The sequence below is a fragment of the Pelodiscus sinensis genome, chromosome 3 (assembly GCF_052426305.1).
Source record: "Pelodiscus sinensis isolate ZL-2025 chromosome 3, ASM5242630v1, whole genome shotgun sequence".
Taxonomy (NCBI): domain Eukaryota; kingdom Metazoa; phylum Chordata; order Testudines; family Trionychidae; genus Pelodiscus; species Pelodiscus sinensis.
The window spans coordinates 6,396,066-6,417,483 of NC_143054.1; the positions used below are offsets into that span (position 1 = coordinate 6,396,066).

Consider the following 21,418-nt stretch of genomic DNA (forward strand, 5'->3'; position numbering starts at 1 on the left):
ATGGTCTAAAGTAAAGAGGATGAAATTCAATAAGGGCAAATGCAACATACTTCACTTAGGAAGGAACAATCAGTTATACACAATCAAAATAGGAAATGACTACTTAAGGAAGAGTACTGCAGAAATGGGCATGGGTGTCATAGTGGCCCATGAGCTAAATGTGAGTAACAGCATAACAATATTGCAAACAAGCAAACATCTTTCTGGGATATAATAGGAGTGTGATAAGCTAGACACTAGCTTCGACACTGATTAGGCCTTAAGTAGATTATTGTTTCTAGTTCTGGGTGCTGCATTTCTCCAGTTTTATTGGAAAAATAGATTTGTTTAGTCTGGAGAAGAAAAGACCGAGGAGGAACATAACAGTTTTCAAGTACATAAATGGTTGTTACAAGGAAGAGGAAGGAAAAATTGTCCTCAACCTGTGGTGATCGGACAAAAAGTAATGGGCTTAAATTGCAGCAAGAGTGGTTTAGGCGGGATATTAGGAAAACCTTCCTAACTCTCAGGATAGATAAGCTAAGGAACAAATTGCCTAGGGAGGTTGTGGAATCTCTGTCAGTGGAGATTTTTAAGGACAGGTTAGCCAAACACCTGTCTGGAATGGGCTAGACTTAGTCCAGACGTGAGTGCTAAGGACTAGACTAGATGACTTCATGAGATCCCTTCCAGTTCTATGATTGCTGTTTGCTGCAATGTTGACATTTTTTAGTTGTTGTTGTGTTTTTTTAAAATTTTTGGTATGATACAGGAACTCTGGCTCTTGTTTCGTTTTAGGAATCTTGCCTGCTTCCGACCAGGATTCAAATCTTTCATTGGCTTATGGGTCCTGCCTGTCATGATTTTTATAAACTTCTAGCATATCTTCCCCCTAGTCTCCTCTTTTCTAAGCTGAAAAGTCTCAGTCTTTTTAATCTCTCTTCATATGGGACCCATTTCAAACCTCTAATTGTTGTTGCCCTTTTCTGAACCTTTTCCAATGCCAGTATATCTTTTTGGAGATGAGGCAACCACATCTGTACGCAGTATTCAAGATGTAGGCGTACCATAGATTTCTATAGCGGCAATAAGATATTCTCTGTTTTAGGGTACATCTACACTATTTTGAAATAGCTAGTGTTATTTTGAAATAACTTAGTCCGCGTCTACACAGCAGGCAGTTATTTCGAAATAATGTGTAAGTACTGTCAAGCTGGAGGACTTCTTACTCCGACTCCTGGAACCCTCATTACACGAGGAGTAAGGGAAGTGGGAGGAAGAGTGCTCTATTTCGAAATAAGTGCTATGTAGAAGCTCCCAATTTCAAAATAAGCTACGCAATTGACGTAGCTCAATTTATTTTGAGTTAAGCTCTGCCATGTAGACGCATCCTGTCTCTCAGTCCCTTTTTAAATGATTCCGAACATTCTGTTTGCTTTTTTTGACTGACTCTGCACATTGAGTGGATGTTTTCTGAAAACTATCCACAGTGACTCTGAGATCTCTCTTGAGTGGTTAACAGCAGGGCATTTAGGACTTAGGCTCCTAAGCAGCTATTTAGAAAAAATAACTATTCCAATTATGTTGTTTTGATTTCTTTTAACAGATAATGTGTGTTGTAATATATCTGTTTCCTAGGATAATCTGCATCTTAAAGCATTAATAGTGGAGGTTTCTCTTACAGGAGCGGCAGAAACAACTGGAGAGTCTTGGCATATCTCTTCAGTCTTCTGGAATCAAAGTTGGTGACAACAAGTGCTTCCTTGTTAATTTAAATGCAGATCCTGCTCTCAATGAACTTCTGGTGTACTACTTAAAGGTGAAATAACACTTTGTTTCAATGTGTTTAAGTGGATCATATAATACAGTGAAAATGCATGTGAATAGAAAGTTCTTTTTGAGGAACAGATGACAGAGGCATTGTTTAGTGTCCAGTGGTTAGCAAAAATAGCACAGATACGGGTTTTTTTTATTGCCAGTCATCTTTAACTGTTACAGAGAACCGGAGTGTAAATGTGCCTTAGTAGCATTCTGTATCCTTAGAAATTTTCCCATTTGACAGCAGTTGTCTGGCCTTTACAGTTCTTTTTGTATGCAAAAATGGCACCATCTTACTAAATCAGTTTGCTTCTCCATCTGTGCTCACAGTTAAATATACTGACTTATCAAATGAGTTCGTTCTTCTGTTTCCAACATAGGATCCAGATAGCTCTGGGGGAAGAGTGCTGGGTTTTATTCCAGCTCATCCATCCCGTTAACGTGCATCTTCTGATTGTAGAATTCCATATTATTGTTCAGCGCTGCAGGGGAATGAACTCCGCTTAACTTCTGGATTCTGGGCTGGCAGTTTTATTTCCTGTAAATTAAGCAGGTTTTGATCTGGAAGCAGAGTGAAGAATAGGATCTGTGCTACAGTTTTAAGTCACTTTTCAGAGTGGAGCAGCCATTCAATTTTAAGCCCAACTGTCAGACTTCTCACATTGTTGGTTGTTAATGATTTTCCTCCCACTGGAGTAGAGTACAGTAATTTGTCTCGGGGCAGCCGCATAATTAGCATTTGGGCTAAAAGTGGTTTTGTGCTGCCTCTCTTAGGTAATGTATGTAATCTTCCTTTTAGATCAGTCATTGCATATCACAGAGCAAACCGCTACCCAAAGAATGAAAGCAAAAGAAAAACCCCTTATTCATCACTGCTCCTTATAGCCATTAATAAACAACACAAGAGCTGATTAACGATTTTTGGAGAGGAGTCAAAGCATTTCCAGGCATCTCATGTGTAGGTGGTGTCTGGATTCTGATTCAAACTGCTAAGTCAGCCTCAACTCAGACAGCTATTGAGGCTGTGGTGTTTTCTTTGTTGTTTCATGTGAATACATAACAAGAATACATTAATGACAAAGTATATTCAGAAGGATGACCTCAGTCCCTGTGTAAAATGCAATCTTTGTTAGATGTTGTAGGATGGGGAAACTAATAAAAATACTCGGTGTTCTTGCAATTCCCTTTCTGATATAACCAAAACTATGTATCTTACAGTTGTGTTTTTGCTTCTCATTACTGAAGTCTCTAAAAATCAAATTGAATAGCCATGTCCTCTTTGGACACCACAGCAGGTTTGGAGCAAAAATCTTAGCTTGGGCTAGAGGATGAGTTTGGGTTCTTTTTTTGGATTCTGATTCTTTTGCTATCTTTTGGATTGATCAGGTTTCAGACTTTCTTTTCGGGTGGTCACAGATGTCTGAGCAGCAGCAGGTTTCAGTTTTGTGTCATGCTTGTGAGGAAAAGGCTTTTTGGACGGGGAAGGTTTTTCATCATTTCTTGGAGCTGATCAGAGGTTTGGATCCACCTAATTTCAGAGGAGCTCCCTGTTGTCAGACTAGCAGTCATCTTCAGCCTCTTTTGTGCTGAGCCATCTGAATTCTGCAAGAACTGAATAGCACTGTCTAGAACTCCCTTTGATTGAGGAGAGCTCCATCCTAGGGTGTAAATGAGTAGTTGTGCCCTGTTGTTCTAGTTATTCTACATGTAGACCTGTGCCACAGACAACTTGTGATATACTATCAGTCAGGGCTACTCAACACGGCGCAGTTTGAGTTTACATAGGGCTCAATGCTCGGCCTACAGCTGGGATCCTTTGAACATGGCCTCCACTGGGAACGTGCTCCCCAACTGGACTGTCATTGGTCATTAAAAGTGCTGTCATATGGGTGAAAATTGGGTAATTGTGTTTTATTAATATCAGCAGAATCAACTTAAATGGGGCCTGTGTGTAACCGGAAGAACATTTCTGCTATCTGTTGCTAACATCTGAGTTTCAATCTTCCACAGGAGCATACGTTAATAGGGTCAGATGACTCCCAAGATATCCAGTTATGTGGAATGGGAATTCTTCCTGAACATTGTATTATAGAAATAACCTCCGAAGGACAGGTTATGCTAACGCCTAAGCAAAATACTAGGTAATGTTACAAATTATTGTAAAGTCAGTTCTATAGCTTCAACTTTAACAAATCTATTAGGATGAATGGTACATGAAGATTTCTAAATAAGAATTTTTTATTAATCTCAAGAGCTATTTGGCTTATGTTTAAATGTTAGTAGGTTGCTGTGTTTCCCATGAACAGCTCTGTTAGTGCATCTCATTCCTAATATATAGACCCTCTCTCTTCCAGTTCTGGGTTGTTTTGGATTAGATTTCAAACCGAATATCTGGGGGTATGTGTGTCTTTTTTTCTTAATGATGATATAGAAGCAATTTATAGTTTCAGCAAACACGTGCTAATTTATTTGCACTTGTCTAAATGTAGCTCTGTGTCCAGATTTAAACTTCTATAATCACTGCTTATATGTGAAATGTTATTGAAGTACTTGCTATGGTATCTAATTATGTAACAATAATGAAGCACATGATACATTCCAACAAACTACAGAATGCCATGCATGTGTGGATCTACCTAGTGAACCCATCACAGGACCTAACCATATCAGCTATCTCCTTAAAGGCATGTTCATATGCACATCTACTAATGTAATACAGGCCATCATTTTCCAACAGTGCCCATATGCCATGAACATAAGAACGGCCGTATTGGGTCAGACCTAAGGTCTATCTAGCCCAGTAGCTTGTCTGCCAACAGTGGCTAGCACCAGGTACCATGTATATTGGACAAGACATACGGTCTACGCAAAAGAATACATAATCACAAATTAGACATTAAGAAGGGCAACTTCCAAAAGCCGGGCTGAGGGGGAGCATTTTAACCTCCTTGAGCGCACAGTTTCGGACTTGCTAGTTGCCATTCTCAAACAGAAAAGCTTCATAAACAGTCTGCAGAGAGAAACTGCTGAGCTGGAATCCATGTGCAAATTTGATGCCCTGAAGCAAGGTCTAAACCAGAGTTTCTCAAACTGTGCTCCGCAGAGCCCTAGGGCTCCACGAGACATCTCCAAGAGCTCCGCAAGGTTGAGAAACTGGAAACATCGATAGGTACAACACATACAATCAGTGGACCGCAGGGGCTCCGCATACAATTTTTACACGTGTAAAGGGCTCCGGAGCCCAAAAAGTTTGATAACCACTGGTCTAAACAAACAGATGGAGTGGTTCCTGCATTACAATAGGTAATTTCCCATTCAGGTACTCTGTTTCTCTCCACTGTTGGAGATAAGCCACATCCATGCTGACTTAATTGGCACTGATGTGTCACTCCCATCTCTGTGTCCTTTTTTCCCCCCATCTTTCTTTTTCTCTTCAGCATCTGAGGAAGCGAGTTGTAGGTCACAAAAGCTGATGCTCTAATACAGGGATGGTCAACCCACAGCTCATGAGCCGCATGCGGCTCTTCTCTCCCAAAAGTGCAGCTCACAAAGCTGCTGAACGCCCTCCCCCACCCCAAAATGGCCCCCGGATGCCCTGCACTCACCGGGGTGGCAATTCAAAATGGTGCCCAAGCTTGTTTCTTAAAGGGGCAGTCTCCTTTTTTGACAATTCTGGAGGGCTTTCTTTTTGGGGGGCGGGGGAAGGGAGCTCGACAATTCTGTGCGGCTTTTCGCTTTTTTTTCCGCTGCTGTTTTGGCTCTTTGTTAAATAGGTTGGCCACCCCTGCTCTAATAGCCTAATAGATTTTTTAGCCTTTCAAGTGCCACCGGACTCCTTGTTACCCTAACAGTGGAGTTGATGCTGTCTCCAGTAAACCATGTGTATATCGAAGATCTCCAACATGGTGTATGCTTATTCACTATTTCTGAACAATGTAACAATAGCCGTGTTTACTTCCCATAGGCTATATTCAAAGCCATACACCTTTTTTTAGACCCAATAGATTAGTCTTCAATAACGTTCTTCAAGTACAATCTGTGGTTAAAAATACTAAATATTATGGAGCTTAACCAAGAGTAAATCAGTCCATGGACTGATGAAACAGCAGAGGTGTGGGAAGTAGGAGTGCAGAGGGTGCTGCTGTACCTCCAAGTTTTGCACCCAGCTTCCTGGCCCTGCTACCAACCTGCCATTGGCTTCACCAGCCTGAGATCCCACCGGCTTTGCTGCTGCCTGCTGGCCTTGCAGGCTCCGCTGCCCCTGCTCCCAGGGGATCCTCAGCCTGCCAGCCCCAGGGTCCAGGCCCCCGGCCCTAAAGGCTCTGCTGCCACCCAGCATCCTCTCGCTGGCCAAGGGTTCTGCTCCTGACCTTGGCTGTGCTCCTCTATGGACAGCAAGGGGCTAGGGCTGTAAACTCTCCCAGACCATACGGACTGGACACAGTTGCCATGAATGGCATCTGTCAATCCAGTGGGGAGAGTTTGCAACCATTGGAGGGGTACAGAACAGGTATAAAAATGTAAGTAACTAAGCACCCCCACTCTAAAAATTGCTCCAGTGCCAGGTTACAGAAGAAATGTTTGCTTTCCTCCCCAAACTAATTGTGAGAATGAAAGAAACTATTTTTTCTCTCTCTCAAAAAAACCCACAACCCCAACACCCTAATTTGGATGTATTTGTAAGCTGCTTTTCTTCTTCTCCTCACAGAACATGTGTAAATGGTTCCACTGTTATGGGTCCTACGCAGCTACACCATGGAGACCGAATACTGTGGGGAAACAACCACTTCTTCAGGTATCAAAGGCCTTCATCTAGATATGAGCTTCAGCCAGTTTTGCTTTAGCTTTGAGTGCAGAGAGTCATTGTAGGTCTCTAGTGAAGCCCTCAAGATGCAGATGGACCATATGTTGCCAGTTCTGGCTAGACCATGGGTTCCCAAACTGGGGGGCATGAGGAAATTCTAGGGGGAGGATGTGAGGTGACTTAGCCCCCCCCCTCATGAATCCCCCACCCCCAGAAGTTTTGCCGCTATTTTTGTTTTTTGGCCCTGGTCAGTTCCCTTTTGGCACAAGTTTTGCCGCTATTGCAGGGTGGGGGAAGCTGAGGGTTTCTCAAAAACCAAAAAGGGGGCGTGACGCTGAAAAGTTTGGGAACCACTGGGCTAGGGGATGTTTTTCATAGACCCGTGTCATAGCGGCTGTGCCTAGTCATGGCTTGTTTGTAATACGCTGAGGATTATTTTCATGTTTATATTTCCAGGAGCTTGTGGCCCAGTTTCATAGACTCATAGAAGATTAGGGTGGGAAGAAACCTCAGGAGGTCCTCTAGTCTAACGCCTTGCTCAAAGCAGGACCAACCCCAACTTAAATCATCCTAGCCAGGGCTTTGTCAAACCTGGCCTCAATTCTGCGCACAGCTTGCGGAGTTGGACAGCTGGAGAATGGCAGTGGCTAACTCAGACCCATGTTCCACAAGCAGCAGTGCAGAAGTAAGGCTGGCAGTACCATGCCATCTTAAATTCTGCAGTGCTTCCAGGGGGCAGCTCTTTCTTCAAAGCGTGGCTCCTAGCCAGACCCTGGCTCTCTCCAGCCACCCAGCTACCTACAGTAGCTCCAAAGTAAGGGTAGCAGTAGCGTAACCCCTCCTACAATAACCTTGCAACACTCCCCCCTCACAGCTCCTTTTTGGATCAGGACGGAGACCGTTTCAACACTGACATTTCAGATTTAAATTGCTGAAATCATGACATTGACTTTTTTTTTTTAAAAGTCCTTGACAGTGAAATTGACCAGAACCGACCATGGATTTGGTAGAACCTGATATATAGGGCATTGGTGGGATTCCTGCAAGGCTGCTGCATCCAGTTCTGGGCCCGGGCTTCAGGAAAGATATTGATAAACTGGAGAGGGGTCAGAGAAGAGCCATGAGAATGATTAAAGGGTTGGAAGGCCTGCCTTAGACTGAGCTCCTTGAGTCTATAACTATATTTAGCTAAGAGAGACAAGATGTGACTTGGGGTATGTCTAGACTACATGCCTCTGTCGCCAGAGGCATGTAGATTAGGCTATTAGACATAGGAAAATGAAGCGGCGATTTAAATAATTGCCACTTCATTTAAATTTACACGGCTGCCGCGCTGAGCCGACAAACAGCTGATCAGCTGTTTGTCGGCTCAGCGCGATAGTCTGGACGTGCGGGTGGCGACATCAAAGGTATTTGTCGACCACCCAGGTAAATCTCATCCCAGGAGGCATACCTGGGTGGTCGACAAATACCTTTGATGTCGCCACCCATGCGTCCAGACTATCGTGCTGAGCCGACAAACAGCTGATCAGCTGTTTGTCGGTTCAGCGCGGCAGCCAGGTAAATTTAAATGAAGCGGCGATTATTTAAATCGCCGCTTCATTTTCCTATGTCTAGTAGCCTAATCTACATGCCTCTGGCGACAGAGGCATGTAGTCTAGAAGTACCCTTGATGACAATATTTACATAGGGAACAAAAATAATGAGCTCATCAGTCTGGCAGAGAAAAGGGTCATGTGGACATTTTTCTAAAAGATGTGCTCTTGGAATTACTTGGAGTGTGTTTTCTAGCCTGTGTTGTACAGGTCAGTCTAGCTGATCAGTCACTTCTGGCTTTAGAATCTGAGTGGATAGGTGTCCATCCAGTGTTTGTTTACTCAAAGTAAATGTATAAATGGCTGTGTCTGAAAGAGAGGACAGAAGGGCTTTCGCGTTTTCAGTGTGTTGTCGGAGTCCCTGTTAGGGCACTTGGAAGCCTTTCTTAAGGAGGGCACCGGCTTCACCCACCGCATGTTTGAAAGGGAAATTATGGATTGTGAGGACTTGCTTTCATTGTAAGAATCCTTTAAAAGCAGCTGCTCTGTTACAAAGGCTGGGGATAAAATGTGCTAGTTTATTAAACATTGTATTTTTTTTCCTTTTTTAAAGGTTGAGTTTGCCAAAAAAGAAAAAGAAAGTAGAGCACGAGGAGGAAGAACAAGACAACACTATGGGCTGCAGCAACAGTGTTGAGCAACTTGATGCTGATGGAGACAATTCCAGTGAAGTGTCCAGTGAAATGAACTTCAGCTATGAGTATGCCCAAATGGAAGTCACTATGAAGGCACTCAGTAGCAATGGTAAGAAGCAGCAGACATTAAAAATACAGGCAGGGAATAGGGTGCATCCTGAGGACCTTGTAACTCAGGAATCATTTTCCTTTATAGCTTCCTACCGCATACACTTTCTTCTCTTAATCACTTCCCCCTGGAAGGGGCGGGGGAAACTACAAAACGTTTTAAAGTTCAGTTGCTGTTCAGGAGAAACTCAGAACTAGAACATTGGGGATATTGTCTAGCACTGAGGTGTTTGGGAAGAGCTGTGTACTCTCTGATCCTGCCACTCTCTCTGAAATCAAGTTCCTTGGTTTTGGTAGCCTTATATAGCTGCCAGAGGTATCCCAAAGGTGAGGAGGATTGATTCAATCTGACCTTGTCTAGATCTAATTTCCACTAGGTCACCTACCTTTTGTATTTAATGCTAAACCATAGAATAAAATAACTCTCGGTTTTGCATACTTTGACAAAGTACTGTCGTACATCTCTTCTGATTGTTTTTAATCTTTAGAGTACACTTCATCCATTGATCCGCCTTTGAAAAGCCCTCAGAAAACTAGCTGTATCCCTAAGAACTGAGCACTAGAAAAGTGGCAGCTTGTTTAAGATCATGTGATAAATTCATGGCAGAGCGAGGAACAGAATCCAGGTCCCCTTAGTTCCAAACTCTGTGCCTTGTGCACTGGATCACTGCTTCCCCCCTAAGAACTCGGCAATCAGTGAGGGTACGTCTAGACTACATGCCTCTGACAACAGAGGCATGTAGATTAGACTACCCGGCATAGGAAAATGAGGCAGTGATTTAATAGTAACCGCTTCATTTACATTTAAATGGCTGCTGCGCTGAGCCAATCAGCTGTTTGTCGGCTCAGCACGGTAGTCTGGACGCTCTGCGGTCAACATCAAAGGCATACCTGGGAGGTCGACAAATGCCAGAGGCATGTAGTCTAGACGTACCCCGAGTGTCCAAGAACTTCAGTTCTGGCTTCTTTATTTTCAACATCTGGTTAGACCCGATGCAGTCAATCTTGCACAGCCTGGAGGAAAAGCATGAAGAGGAGAAGCGATCCGCACTGGAGCAGCAGCGATTGATGTACGAGCATGAGCTAGAGCAGTTGCGACGGCGGCTGTCTCCAGAGAAACAACACCTCCGGAGCATGGACAGGTTCCCTTTCCACTCACCCAATGCCCAGCAGCGCTTACGCCAGTGGGCAGAAGAGAGGTGAGAATGTACATTATTTCTCAAGCAGTGGAGTGGTCAGGCTTGAGGTCTTCTCATGCCAGTAAAGTCTCTTACCGATTTGAGGCATTTGATTACAGCGCATGTCCTTGGCTCCCAAGAAGAGCCCCTTAGCTGAGCAACAATATTGTGGGGATACCATCAGCCAAGAGGAAATATCGGTGTAAAGTTTATCCATAGGGCCCTACCAAATTCAGAGCCATGAAAAACACATCGGACTGAAATCTGGTCTTGTGTGCTTTTACCCTCTACTATACAGTTTCACAGGGGATACCGGGATTTCTCAAACTGGGAATCCTGACTCAAAAGGGAGATGTGGATGTCACAAGGTTGTTTTAGGAGGATCACCACCCCTTATTTCTGTGCTATTTTGGGAGCTGGGCGGCTGAGAGGTGGAAAGCAGTGACTGTTGGCTAGCCATCCAGCTCGGAAGGCATTGCCCCACCAGCAGCAGTGCAGAAGTAAAGAGGGCAATACCATTCCATGCATCCTTACCTCCACACTGCTGCTTTCAGAGCTGGGCTTCTGGCCAGCAGCCAATGCTCTCCAGCTGCCCAGCTCTGAAATAAGTATTGCCAGCTGCAGCAACACAGGAGTGCAACCCCGCCTACAATAACCTTGTGAGACTTCCTCCCCTTCTCCCCAACTCCTTTTTGGGCCAGGGCCCCTACAGTTAGGACTGTGACACTGCAGAGTTAAATAGCTGAAAACATGACATTTACTATTTTAAAAAATACTATGACCGTGAAATTGGTAGGGCTGTAATTATCAGGCCATTCATTTTGTTCCAATACATCTGAGAAAATAAAGGTGGAAAGGTACTATTTTGTTGGAGGGTTGCCAACTTTCCCGACTGGACAGGGGCGTCTGGTCCATCCAGCTGGGAAAGTTGGCAACCCTAATCCCAAGACTAATGGAAGCCCTGCACCTCACCCACTTTCCCCAGCTGGCTTGTGTGTCACCTGCGACTGATTCTTTTTTTTCTGGGTGTCAGTGGCTCCTGGTAGGAAAAAGCTTCCCCACCCCTGCACTAGATGGAGGAAGGATTGACTGTAGTCCCAGCAGGACTGTGTGAGTTGGTCATTGGCTCTTTTATAGAGTAATTCATTTTAGATCCACAAGAGGGATCCTTTTGCCTCTTCCTAGAGAATTCCAGGGAAGGGGGCTTGGGCGTGCTGCCTCCTGTGATAACAGAATCACTGGTAGGCTATGTCTACACGGGCAGCTTTTTGTGCAAGAACATCTTGCGCAAGAGTTCTTGTGCAAGAAGTCTTGCACAAGAAAACGTCCCCACTGCCATGGGCGAGCTGTGCTTTTGAGCAAGAGCGCCCATGGCAGTGTGGGCGCTCTCTTGCGCAAGAAAGCTCCGATGGCGATTTTAGCCATAGGGCTTTCTTGCGCAAGAAATCCCTGCCCAGCGTCCACACTGCCCTCTTGTGCAAGAGCTCCGGCGCAAGAGGGCTTACACCTGTTAAAAAAGAGCGTAGCTCTTGCGCAAGAAGCCCTCTCTTACCATGCCATGCTGTAAATTTCCTTGCGCCAAGAGCAAGCGGGCAGTGTGGACGCTCTGCGGATTCTTATGCAAGAATGGCCGTTCTTGCGCAAGAAGCTGCGAGTGTAGACATAGCCATAGTGTTTCCGACAGTAACAGCAGCCTTATGGTAGAAGTGGTGCTTTGCCTAAAGCAGAGGGCAAGGCAAAAGATGCTGCATGTCTTAGTAATTTAAAACCCACCGACACTCTCCCACACACCTGCACACCCTCAAAACAATAATCCCCTGTTAACTTAAACTGCCAAAGAAACATTCGTTTTTTAAAAATAAGTGTTGAAATGAAGGATGGAGCATTTCACCTTTAGGTCACAGGTTCAAACACATCCCAGATCGGTTGTGACCTTCTCATAATATTTTGGCGGCTTCTGTAGAATGAATTTGGTGCTGGCATCCCTGTGAAGAATTTCCTGTCTCACGGTAGACACTAACTGATGCACTCCATGGATCATGGAGACTGATTGATCCTTTCCTCTGAAGGCAGATTTTTCACATCTGGAGTGGGAAAGAGGTTGAATAGCTCTCATAGGTGCTGCCTCTTCTGGGAATACAAGAGGAGACCTTTAAATCTCTGGATTTGGTAGCATGGCAGCTTTTGTAGTCAGTCACTACATCTGTGGTGTCCACCACGCTAGCCATTAGCCACAAGTGACTTTTTGGCCGGCTGCGTGCTGCTAGTTGTGGCTACTGCTATAGTGAACAAGCCACACACAGTCGGTCAAATAGCCACATGTGGCTACTGGCTAGTGTGTTGGACACCACAGATGTAGTGGCTACTGCTTCAGAACTGGTGGAACAACCACAGTACTACATTCTCAAAGATATATTTTTCTAGAAAAGATCTAGTGTTTAAAATAAGTTATTTTGGATGTTGACTCCTATGAATGGCAGTAATTTGCCCCCATGGTCCTTTGTGTTCTAGTCTAGTTAGAAGTTGCCTCAGTAAAGAAATTTATTGCTTTTTTCCCTCCCCCCCATTTTAAAAGAGAAGAAATGTTGAACCACAGCCTGAGGAAGCTGAGGGAGCAAATTGTTAAAGCTAATTTGTTCGTGAGAGAAGCCAGTTTCATCGCAGAGGAAATGGACAAGAAGACAGAGTATAAGGTCACTCTGCAGATCCCAGCTTCGAGCCTTAATGCTAACAGAAAGGTGAGGCAGCAGCTCACTTGAGCTTAATCATTGTTCAGTAAGGTTGACGTCTGTAACAATTCACATGGATCTGATGGTTCTAACGATCCAGTTAACTTGCCAACATGTTCACACTTGTGAATGGTGCTGTTGGAAGACCATGCGGCATGTTTATTGTATCTGATAACATGAACGTTTGGAAAGACGCCAGTTTATAGAAATGTGATGTGGTGCAAGTTCTCTGTTAGAACAAACTTCACCCTTCTTTTCAAGTGCTTGCTTGTGTCTATTCCATATAGGCGTGTTCATGGGATATTAACAATTGTGTAATAGCTCTAATAGCTGCTAGCTCTATAGCTCTGTACTCTATATCCAGAGTACAGTCAGTGCCTCCTCCGGGGCAGGGAGGGCTGCTCCCACTTTTGAGAACCTCTTCTTAGAAGACCTGATGGTCTAGGTTTGCTTGGTCTTCAAGCTCAGGTGGCTTGAATTAGACTTCTCATAGCACCTTTCATTCCTGTATTTTTATGATTCTGTATTAAATGTTTTATTGTAATTTTGCTATAATAGAAAATTATGAGTAAATAAATAAAAGCAAGGAAATGATTGAGCAACTGCATGAGTATTGGAGTATTGTGCCTCAATTGGAGTATGGTGTCCACATTTCAGTCCTAGTATTCTATGGTTCTATGAGTTTGGACACTGTAGATAGTAATAATCTAACTTTGAATATACAGCCTCTTTCATGTGAGACTCTTTATGAAATGCTGAAATATTCATTGTTGCAACACTTCTGAAAAGGAAGGGGTCTGCAAAGATCTCTGCCATTGTCACTGAGATAAAATTGACACAGGGCATGGCCATGTTGACAGTTGGACTCCCATTCTTCCATTTTAAATGTGGTTGTTCCAACTGGATTTTGTTTAAACCAAAACTTTTCCAAGTCACTTTCTGTGTAACTGGATGTCGGTTGCCGTGCATGGATTCCTTACTGAGTCTTAATGGTTTTGTTTCTGCAGCGAGGGGCAGCTCTTAGTGAGCCTGCTATTCAGGTGAGGAGGAAAGGGAAAGGCAAGCAGATCTGGTCACTGGAGAAATTGGAAAACCGGCTGATAGACATGAGGGATCTTTATCAAGAGTGGAAGAACTGCAATGAAGACAGCCCAGTAAGTAAGAATGGGGGAGAGAGACCAATAACGTGGTAATCAAATTAAGTGCCTGATTTGAAAAAAAGAGAGAGATGGGGAAACTATGGGTGTGGGGAAGGTAAAAAGAAGCTGTTTATCTTGAAATTTTGCTTATTGCTAGTACTGAACAGAAGGTTCTTCAATATTTCATTAACCTGCTAGATTTTATCACCTGTTTCTTTCCATCTGTGGTTTGACAGTAGAGCCTGGAGGAACTGGGATTATAAGGAGAGAAGCTAAGAAAACAAGTGTGGTGTTCCAGTGAACTTTTGAATGGTGTGAATTTAAAATGATTGAATTTAAAATGATTGAACCAAATTTAGTTTACTGTAAGCCCTAGTCAACCCTTCAAAATTACTGAGATTTGAGGGGTGAATAGTGTACTCTCCTTAATGACAGTCATACCAACCTGTGCTCGGGTGTAGACAGTGCTATGTTGGTGAGCGCATGACTACTGTCTTTCATGGAGGTTGAATTACTAAGCCTACGAGAGAGCTCTCGCCCATCAATGTAAAGTCTTCACCAGAAGCAGTATACTAGCTGCAGAGTAGTGTAGTGTAGACCTGCCCTGAAACTTACTATGGTTGTTCATTTCTTGTCTCTCACACTCTAGAGGAAGAGAATAAAAACTGTGAAACCTTGCTCATTCATCAGTGCTGTGAAAATGACATATTATAAACTTAGTTTTTACATTATTTTGAATTTGATTCAAGGTATCTAGGTCTTACTTCAAGCGAGCTGATCCATTCTATGATGAACAAGAAAACCACAGCCTCATTGGAGTGGCCAACGTCTTTCTGGAGTCTCTGTTTTATGATGTGAAGCTGCAATATGCTGTCCCGATCATCAATCAGAAGGGAGAGGTTTGTCATTCCCATACATCATACTTTTTAGCTGTTAATGGAAGTCATAGGGCTGTTCAATATTATATGAAGAGTGTTCCCCAGCCATTGGTCCGTGTTACTAATGACATCTCAGGATTGAGTGACTGTGCTTTACCTTCTCCCTCCAGTATCTCAGTGATGCACCTATGTGCTTACCTGGGCTACGTCTACACTGCAATGCTATTTTTGGATACCAGAGTGTCTCAAAATAGTTATAATATTATTATAATTCAAAATATAATGGGCTCACTGTTCCGACATCCCTGTAAACCTCGTTCCGCTAGGAGTATGGGATGTTTCAGAATAGCGGGTTATTTCAAAATTATGAAAAAAGCTATTTCAAAATGAGATTAAAATAAGATATACAATTTGCATAGCTCAAATTGTGTATCTTATTTTGAGCTATGGTGCAGTGTAGATGCACCCTCCAGTCTAAGGATAATGATGGATCTGAAATACTATAAGTTTCATTTCCATGTAGAGCAGTCATAAATGAATGGGAGGCAAGTAGGTACAGCCAAAATAATGCATTGCTAATGATAAATGCTCAGAGTTTCCAGTTGGGATCGAGGCTCCACTGTAGTAGGTTCTGTATAAGCTCATAGGAATACTGTCTTTTCCCCCAAAGAGCTTGCAATCGTAAAGATAAATGAATGGGACAAAACAATAGATGGGAAGCAGAGGAGGAAGGAAGAGGTCCCGTGGGTGCTCGTAACATATCAGTGCACCATAAGAACGGCCATATTGGGTCAGCCCAACTGTCCATCTAGCCCAGTATCCTTTCTGCTGGCAGTGGACAATACCAGATGCCCCAGAGGGAGGGAACACAACAGATGATTCTCACGTGATCCCTCTCCTGTCTCCCATTTACAGACAAACAGGCTAGGGACACCATCCCTACCCATCCTAGCTAATAGCCATTGATGGACCTAACCTCCATGAGTCTATCTAGCTCTTTTTTGAACCCTGTTAAAGTTCTAGCCTTCACCACATCCTCTGGCAAGGAGTTCCACAGGTTGACTGTGCACTGAGTGAAGAAAAACTTCCTTTTGTTTGTTTTAAACCTGCTGCCTATTCATTTCATTTGATGACCCCTAGTTCTTATATTGTGGGAATAAGTAAATAACTTCTCCTCCTTATTCACTTTTTCCACACCAGTTATAATTTTAGAGACCTCTATCATATCTCCCCTTAGTCTCTTATTTTAATCAGCAGCATAGGTACCAGAAAAAATTAAACCAGTCTCTGGTGGTACTTGATAATTTTTTCCACCCACCCCTTTTCATTAGGTGTCAGGTCGTCTTCATGTCGAAGTGGTGCGAGTCAGTGGAGCAATTGGGGAGCGAATCGTAGGAGGTGATGATAGCACAGACAGTTCAAGAGAAAATGATATACAGGAGAACAAAGTTGTTTGTATGGTGAGTTTTAGACGCATTTAATGAAAACTGTTGTCAAATCCTCAATACTGAACAAATTTTTTCCTTTCTGTTATTACCCAAGTGTAAAAAAGCGATTAAATGTTCCTGGTGCATTAGCGTCTGTGTTGGAGATACAATGTCACGAGACACGAGAAGTCATTCTTCCGCTCTACTCTGTGCTGATTAGGCCTCAATTGTGTCGAGTTCTGGACACCACATTTCAAGAAAGATATGGAGAAACTGGAGACGATCTAGAGAAGAGCAACAAGAATGATTAAAGATCTAGAGAACATGACCTATGAAGGAAGACTAAAAGCATTGGGCTTGTTTAGTTTAGAAAAGAGAAGACTGAGAGGGGACATGATAGCGGTTTTCAGGTATCTAAAAGGGTGTCACAAGGAGGAGGGAAGAAAATTGTTCTCCTTAGCCTCTGAGGATAGAGCAAGAAGCAATGAGCTTAAACTGCAGCAAGGGAGGTTTAGGTTGGACATTAGGAAAAACTTCCTAACTGCCAGGTTGGTTAAACACTGGAATAAGTTTCCGAAGGAGGTTGTGGAATCTCTGGAGATATTTAAGAGCAGGTTAGATAGACAGCTATCAGGGATGGTCTAGATCAGTGTTCTTAAACTTTTTAAGACATAGGAATACCAAACAGTTTTTTTTTATGGGGAACACCAAGGATTTTTTTATTGGGGGGGGAAGCCCCCAGGGAAAAGTTGTTGAGCGCAAAAAAAAAGTGAGGCTTGCCCCTTTAAGCACGGCCATTTTTAATTCTGTTCTCTCCGTGGCACATGTCCAGCTGCCTTGCACACTTTAAGAAACACTGGTCTAGATGGTACTGGGTCCTGCCATGAGGGCAGGAGACTGGACTCGATGACCTCTCGAGTTCCCTTCCAGTTCTAGTTTTCTATGATTCTATGTCATTTATCACTTTTTGTTTAGCACCTATCCTATCATTATCCTAGCTTGTGACCCATTCAGTTTATAAAGCCTATTTGAAAGCATCTGAGTGTTTCAAGATTTAAAAGAAAACAAATAGCTATGAATGCTTAGCCGGGTGTGCAGTCTGGTATTGTATTTTTCACAGACCTGCTTAATGCCCTGGGGTTCATAATTGGAGTGAAATCCCTCTATCTTGTCTCCTCTCATAGAAATCATTTTCTGAATGGTGGAAATAAAGCAGTTAGCTGAATCTTGTGATCCTTTGGTCCCATAATGGCATTTTTCTAGTCCCTCAGGCATGTATTTAAAAAAAACAATATTTACCCCTAAACAATTTATCAACCTTATTTGGGTCCCTGATAAAATCAAATGTGCAGTCTTACTCTTAACAAATAATTCTTTCATTCATCTAACAAAGATTTGGAGTTTAATAACCCCAGTGTCTCACATGTATGTATTAAGGATGTTAATTATTGGATATTTGTGTAAATGTGTAACCCCTTGAAATTTTAGCAGTTATAGGTTTACACTCAATGCGGGGGACAGGCAAGAGCTTCTGTAGGAGTCAGCAAGGGGAAGGCAGGCAGCTCCATGGAGCTGGCATATGTGGAGAGTCGGCTTAAAAGCCAGTCTCCCTCGTGTATCATTTCCCACCTTCTCCTCTGCTGATACAGAGGCAGCAAGGGTGGGGGGAATCAGTGTCGTCGATAGGATTAACCAATAAATCCAGGTTTATCAGCTAATCGTGTAGTCGACTACACAGAGACATCCCATGTAAATATGGGACTGTTCTCTTGCGCATGGTCGAGATGTAGGAGGGAAAGCATGATGGATGCCAAGCAGAGGGAGCCAAAATGTGCAACAGCTCTTCATGATGTCTGTGTGCAGGTGGTAGGCAGTGGTGGCCAATAGTATGTTAAATGCAAATTACTTGATGGAGAAATTAGGAAGGCATGGTTATCTAGAGAATCCTAATTCAGATTAATTTAGTTCTGTTACTTAAAAGGGAAACTTGCTTTGCAAAATATTACAACCGGTAATGGATTATATGTTTAGAAAATAGTATTAAACTTTGGTTCGGCCGGGCGGTGATAAAATGTACAAAAGAGTTCAAGATAGGTGGCAGCTTTTCAAAGAGTCATTATCCCTCTGTATAGGAAAGATGTATCCAGAAACCTCCCTGGCTTAGCCAAGAGATAATCAATGATCTGAAACTCAAAAAAAATAACAACCCTATAAAAAGTGGAAATTAGGTCAAATTATAAAGGATGAAAAAAAACAACCCAAGTGTATAGGAACAAAATTAAGAAAGGCCAAGACAAAAAATGAGATTAAACTAGCTAGAGGCGTAAAGGGTAACAGGAAACTTTTCTACAAATACATTAGAAGCAAGAGAAAGGACAAGGGCAGAGGTAGGCCTGTTACTTAATGGGGGGGGGGAAGAGTGGACAATAACAGAAAATGTGGAAATGACAAATGGCATTTTTTTTTCACCGAAAATGTTAATAGCAGTTGGACATCTAGTATAGTGAATGCCAGTGAAAATGAGATGGGATCAGAAGCTAAAATCAGGGAAAGAGTAAGTTAAAAAATACATAGACAAGTTAGAAGTTTTCAAATCACCAGGGCCTGATTAAATACATCTAGAAAGATGTATCAGGGAGCTGTCTGAGGAGGTATCTGAGCCCTTAGCAATTATCTTGGAAAAGTCATGGAATATGGGAAGATTCTAGAGAACTGGAAAAGGACACACACACAGTGCCCATCTATAAAAAGGGAAATAAGGGCAACTCGGGGAATTACAGACCAGTCAGCTTAACTTCTGTATCAAGAAAGAGAATGGAACAAATAATTAAGGAATCCATTTGCACAAATCTTGGAAGATGATAATATAACAGCCAGCATGGATTTGTCAAGAACAAATCATCTCAAACCAACTGGATAGCTTTCTTTGATAGGGTAACAAGCTTTGTGAATAGGGGAGTGTAATAGGGTCAGTCCTGTCAGTGCACGTCCCTTAGTGGCTGAGGGGGGGTCATGCAATAGTTACCTCGCCTTCGTTGCCGAGGTTCAGACCTCCTCTTTGCCACCTGGTTTAGGTGTAGCTTGTAGGTGTTGGGGGGCACCCACGCTTGCCCACTCCTCCGGCCCACGGACCCTATAGGTAGCAATTACCTGCCAGATTTCAGAGTCCACAGTTCTGGTTGTGTCCCTGGGCCTCTTCCCCGGGGTGCCGTCTCATCCTAGCCCTTCTCTAGGGCCTAGTTGAAAAGTTCCCCTTGTCTGGGGTTCCTCAGAGATGCAAGGGACCAGCTCCCACTCGGAGCTGTCCGAGGCGTTGGTATTCCCAGTCAGCCCAGAGGTCTGCCTGGGTTGAGCTCCAGGTTAGAACTGCGTAGCCTTCACTAGTAGCTCCTTATATAGTAGCCCGCCATACTCTGGCTACAAAGCAAGCTGCCCCTCTACCCTGCTTGGAGGACTTCTCCACTGCCCTGCTGCTGGCCGGGATGCTGAAAGACCTCCAGCAGAGAGGTCTGGCTCTGTCTGCCCCATCACAGGGAGAAGCTGTAGATGTGGTATATCTTGACTTTAGTAAGTAACTCTCAAGTACATAAAAGGATGTGGGAGAAAAATTGTTCCCTTTAACCTCGATGATGGGTCGAGAAGCAATGGGTTTAAACTACAGCAAGGGTAGTTTAGTCTGAACATTAGGAAAAACTTCCTAACTATCAGGGTGGTTAAGCATAGGAATAATTTGCCTGGGGAGGCTGTGCTATTTCCACTGTGGAAGATTGTTAAGGACAGATTAGACAAACACCTTTCCAGGGTGGTCTAGATAATTCTTAGTCCTGCTTTGAGTGCAGGCGACTAGATGACCTCTGAGGTCACTTCCAATTCTACGATTACATGAATCTGTGGTTGGGCATGGCTTTTCACTTGACGCTGTTCGTAACATCCTACAAGTAGTTGTGCTGGAACAATTTATGTTGTGCGTGTACTGAGAACCATTGAACCAAACTGTTAATCATGTATATAATTGAAAACATTTCAAGCAGAGAGATGCGGCATCATCCCTTACAGACCTAGTTTTAGTACCCAGACCTACAAATAGGGCTAGAATTACTTTGACACAGCATCAGTAGAACTAAATAAATATTTAGAAACCCCTTGGCTACGTCTACACTGGCCCCTTTTCCGAAAGGGGCATGCTAATTTTAAACTTCGTAATAGGGAAATCCGCGGGGGATTTAAATAAAGATGTCCGCCGCTTTTTTCCGGCTTGTAGAAAAGCCGGAAAAGAGCGTCTAGACTGGCCCGATCCTCCGGAATAAAGCCCTATTCCGGAGGATCTCTTATTCCTACTTTGAATAAGAGATCCTCCGGAATAGGGCTTTATTCCGGAGGATCGGGCCAGTCTAGACGCTCTTTTCCGGCTTTTCTACAAGCCGGAAAAAAGCGGCGGACATCTTTATTTAAATCCCCCGCGGATTTCCCTATTACGAAGTTTAAAATTAGCATGCCCCTTTCGGAAAAGTGTAGACGTAGCCCTTAGGTTTATTTTTTACTCCCAAAAATCAATTGTTCAGTGACACCTAGTGGTGACTTCCAGCTAGGTCAGCCAACGCATTGTATGTACAATTATTTCAAAGCAGACAAGCCTTCTTTTGTCAGACTTTTGTCAAAGTAAGTGTTTAATCATTTTAGCCTCCCAGTTGAGGAAGAAAACATTATTTTAAGAAACTAGCTTTCTTTTTTGTCATGCTTGAATGTTGTTAAAATTGTGTACTGATTAAAACAGGCATTTCTCTGCTTTTTCCTTTTTCTAGATTAAAATACTTCAGGCTACAGGTTTGCCTCAGCATCTTTCCAACTTTGTGTTCTGCAAATACACCTTCTGGGATCAACTGGACCCCGTTACGGTTGCCCCTGAGATGGACCCCTCTTTATCTCCCATCAGCAAGGAGCCACAGTGCATGGTTGTCTTCGACCACTGCAACGTAATTTTTCTTCTCTGTGATTGCAGTTGCAGATAAACAAAGCAATATAGTTAAATAAGTCTGTCACTGGTGCAGTCGCTTTCCTCACTAACCTTTGTATCATTTGCATTTTAATACAATAGATCCTACCAGTTAAACACCTCAGGGATGGAGGC

At 43.2% G+C, this 21,418-nt stretch overlaps 1 protein-coding gene across 5 annotated transcripts in view; it reads left to right on the top strand.

Moving 5' to 3' along the window:
- The window catches only part of KIF13B (kinesin family member 13B), a 177,802-nt gene that overhangs the window by 97,614 nt on the left and 58,770 nt on the right, over nucleotides 1–21,418 (top strand). For all 5 annotated transcript variants that reach the window (XM_006135585.5, XM_025190999.3, XM_025191000.3 and 2 more), the window contains 10 exons: nucleotides 1,664–1,798; nucleotides 3,808–3,938; nucleotides 6,506–6,592; nucleotides 8,750–8,940; nucleotides 9,928–10,138; nucleotides 12,693–12,855; nucleotides 13,854–14,000; nucleotides 14,735–14,884; nucleotides 16,195–16,323; nucleotides 21,093–21,263. In XM_006135585.5, the coding sequence (XP_006135647.3) occupies nucleotides 1,664–1,798; nucleotides 3,808–3,938; nucleotides 6,506–6,592; nucleotides 8,750–8,940; nucleotides 9,928–10,138; nucleotides 12,693–12,855; nucleotides 13,854–14,000; nucleotides 14,735–14,884; nucleotides 16,195–16,323; nucleotides 21,093–21,263 (1,515 nt within the window). The remainder of the gene's footprint in view (nucleotides 1–1,663; nucleotides 1,799–3,807; nucleotides 3,939–6,505; nucleotides 6,593–8,749; nucleotides 8,941–9,927; nucleotides 10,139–12,692; nucleotides 12,856–13,853; nucleotides 14,001–14,734; nucleotides 14,885–16,194; nucleotides 16,324–21,092; nucleotides 21,264–21,418) is intronic.